General features: G+C 33.6%; 1 protein-coding gene across 6 annotated transcripts in view; it reads left to right on the plus strand.

Annotated features, from left to right (window-relative positions):
• LOC125672133 (helicase with zinc finger domain 2-like) overlaps positions 1 to 2,260 on the plus strand; it is a 33,265-nt gene extending 31,005 nt beyond the window's left edge. For all 6 annotated transcript variants that reach the window (XM_048908254.2, XM_056162078.1, XM_048908253.2 and 3 more), the window contains one exon: positions 1,567 to 2,260. In XM_048908254.2, coding sequence (XP_048764211.2) covers positions 1,567 to 1,679 — 113 coding nt within the window. In that variant the 3' untranslated portion in view covers positions 1,680 to 2,260. The remainder of the gene's footprint in view (positions 1 to 1,566) is intronic.
• The last annotated feature ends 60 nt before the right edge of the window (positions 2,261 to 2,320 follow it).

Consider the following 2,320-nt stretch of genomic DNA (forward strand, 5'->3'; position numbering starts at 1 on the left):
CAATGCGGCTTTCATTAGTCTGGGCTGCCGCTTCGGCCGGTCTCCATCTCTGCCACACGAGTGTTATGGACCATAATGGGCTTATGTAGCATTTTCGTTAATCAAGGGCTTATTTTACCTTTACAAAAACTATATTTTTTAATTTCCATTAATTATTCGTGTTGATAATAAATGAAGAGCGAATACATAATTTTTATGAATAGATACCAATAGCAACAGAGTTCGAATTGACCGGCTACCAAACATGGCTACGCCAACAAACGAAATCATTTGAAGCTGCGAGTTTTCGGGTCGTGTGTGGCTTTAATGAATATTTGAAGGTATGTTTGGACACAAGTATAGTAGGAAAATATGTTAAGATTTTTTTTTATATTGAATTTATGAGACAGCAACACAAGAATACACCGATATCCGGCCTCAACCGTGCGCAGCTTTTTGTGCCCCGTAAATCGAAGGTTTTTATAAGAGGTGGATCTGTAGCTCTCTGTTCCGTCATAATATTTTTTCAGAGAGCTACAGTTCTCTAGCTAGTAATTTCTAGTCCGTTTACCTGAATCCGCTCGAGAAAGTGGGCGGGCTGTAATCGGCCAATGAAAACTATGGAGCGCCAAATTAACATAAACTCAAATAATTGATGATATCTTCAATTATTTGAAGATATCATCAATTCATTTGATGCACGCAACAATTTAAATAAAGATCTCTTCAAATAATTAATGATATCTTCAATTCTGAATTATTGCGCGCATTAATTGAATTGATGATAGCATTAATTATTCAGCTGAATTGATGCACGCTTTAATTGAATTAATGATCTCTTCAAATGAATTAATGATATCAACAATTGAATTGATGCGCGCTACAATGCAATTGAAGAGAGCAATAATTGATATAATGCGCGCATTAAATCAATTGATGAGAGCAATAATTGAATTGAAGCGCGCATTAATTCATTTGATGAGAGCAATAATTGATTTAATGCGCGCATTAATTCATTTAAAGAGAGCAATAATTGAATTGTGATATCTTCAAATAATTGAAGATATCTTCAATCATTTGAGTTTATGTTAATTTGGCATTCCATAGAAATCTCTTGTTGTATTACATCAAACATGTCATTCAAACTGTTCAATCGTCTCATTCAATTGTGTCATCACACAACGCAATACTATATCGGGTAAAGCGTTCTAAGTCAAAGGTGATTGCGATAATAGTTCTTAATTAGAATGGATAGGATAATCAACCCAGGTACACATATCCCTCGTGGTGAGAGGAAGATGTTATTTCTCAAGTTCAAAGGTCAAGGTCATACTTTCATGAGTAATCGTAAAGAAAAAGCAGTATTTTTAAGGCTAGGATCATCAAACTTGATATTTACAGGCTTCTCATCCTGTTGGTGCAAAGTATGCTTTGAAAAAAAAATTCTATTATATGAAAGAAAGCTTTGAAAGACCGCTGTCAGAACCGTTTCTTTTCACCAAAGATTGGTTCATTTCAATGTCAATCCTATTGTGTTACTAAATATATTGCATAGGTGTATTTTGCAGTGTGATTTGTTGGTTTTAGGAAATCAAAACCTGTTGAAATGTGACGCTGTTTGGAGCGATCTGTTGGAACACTATAAACGCCTTGGTTGTGTTGTGAATGCGAAAGATCAAAACCTCACTCCGCCAGTGTGAATGCAGAACACTTGATATCTTACAAAGATACATAATAGGAAGTCTTCCCAAGTTTTGTGCAATTATCACCAGTATCAATGCCTGCGTTTTTTTTAATGAATTATTCTTTTTTTTATTTATTTTAAAATGTGCACAATTCAAAGAAATACATGATATATCAATGTACCTTTTCCTTTGTTGTGAAAAATATCACAATTTTTTCATACACAGCTTTGATTTTAACATAATTAATGTAGCTTTTGTTTTGTAAATATCTGTACTTGCAATATGCAATAAAACTACAGTTGAACTTCAGTATCTGGAACACTGATATCTCGAATACCATATATATGTCGAAGTGAGTTGGAAGTCCCAACTACATTTTCTTTCTGTATTTTAACCTCAATATCTCAAACCCTTGGATGTCTCAAAGTTTTTTTTCCAGCTGCATCATGTTTGAGATAGAGAGGTTTGACCGAGTGAAACTATTGTCAATATTTTATTAATGTCAATGTTGCAGAGTTCCATTTTACATGTAATGTTTAACGTGTTTTTAATTCTGATTAGTGGAAAATCTATGAATAAAAATCTATTAAACAACAGTTATCTCCTTGAGAGAGATGTGTTCCATATCATTTCATTTGTGTAATGAATCTAACACA

Source organism: Ostrea edulis, chromosome 4 (genome assembly GCF_947568905.1).
Source record: "Ostrea edulis chromosome 4, xbOstEdul1.1, whole genome shotgun sequence".
NCBI lineage: Eukaryota > Metazoa > Mollusca > Bivalvia > Ostreida > Ostreidae > Ostrea > Ostrea edulis.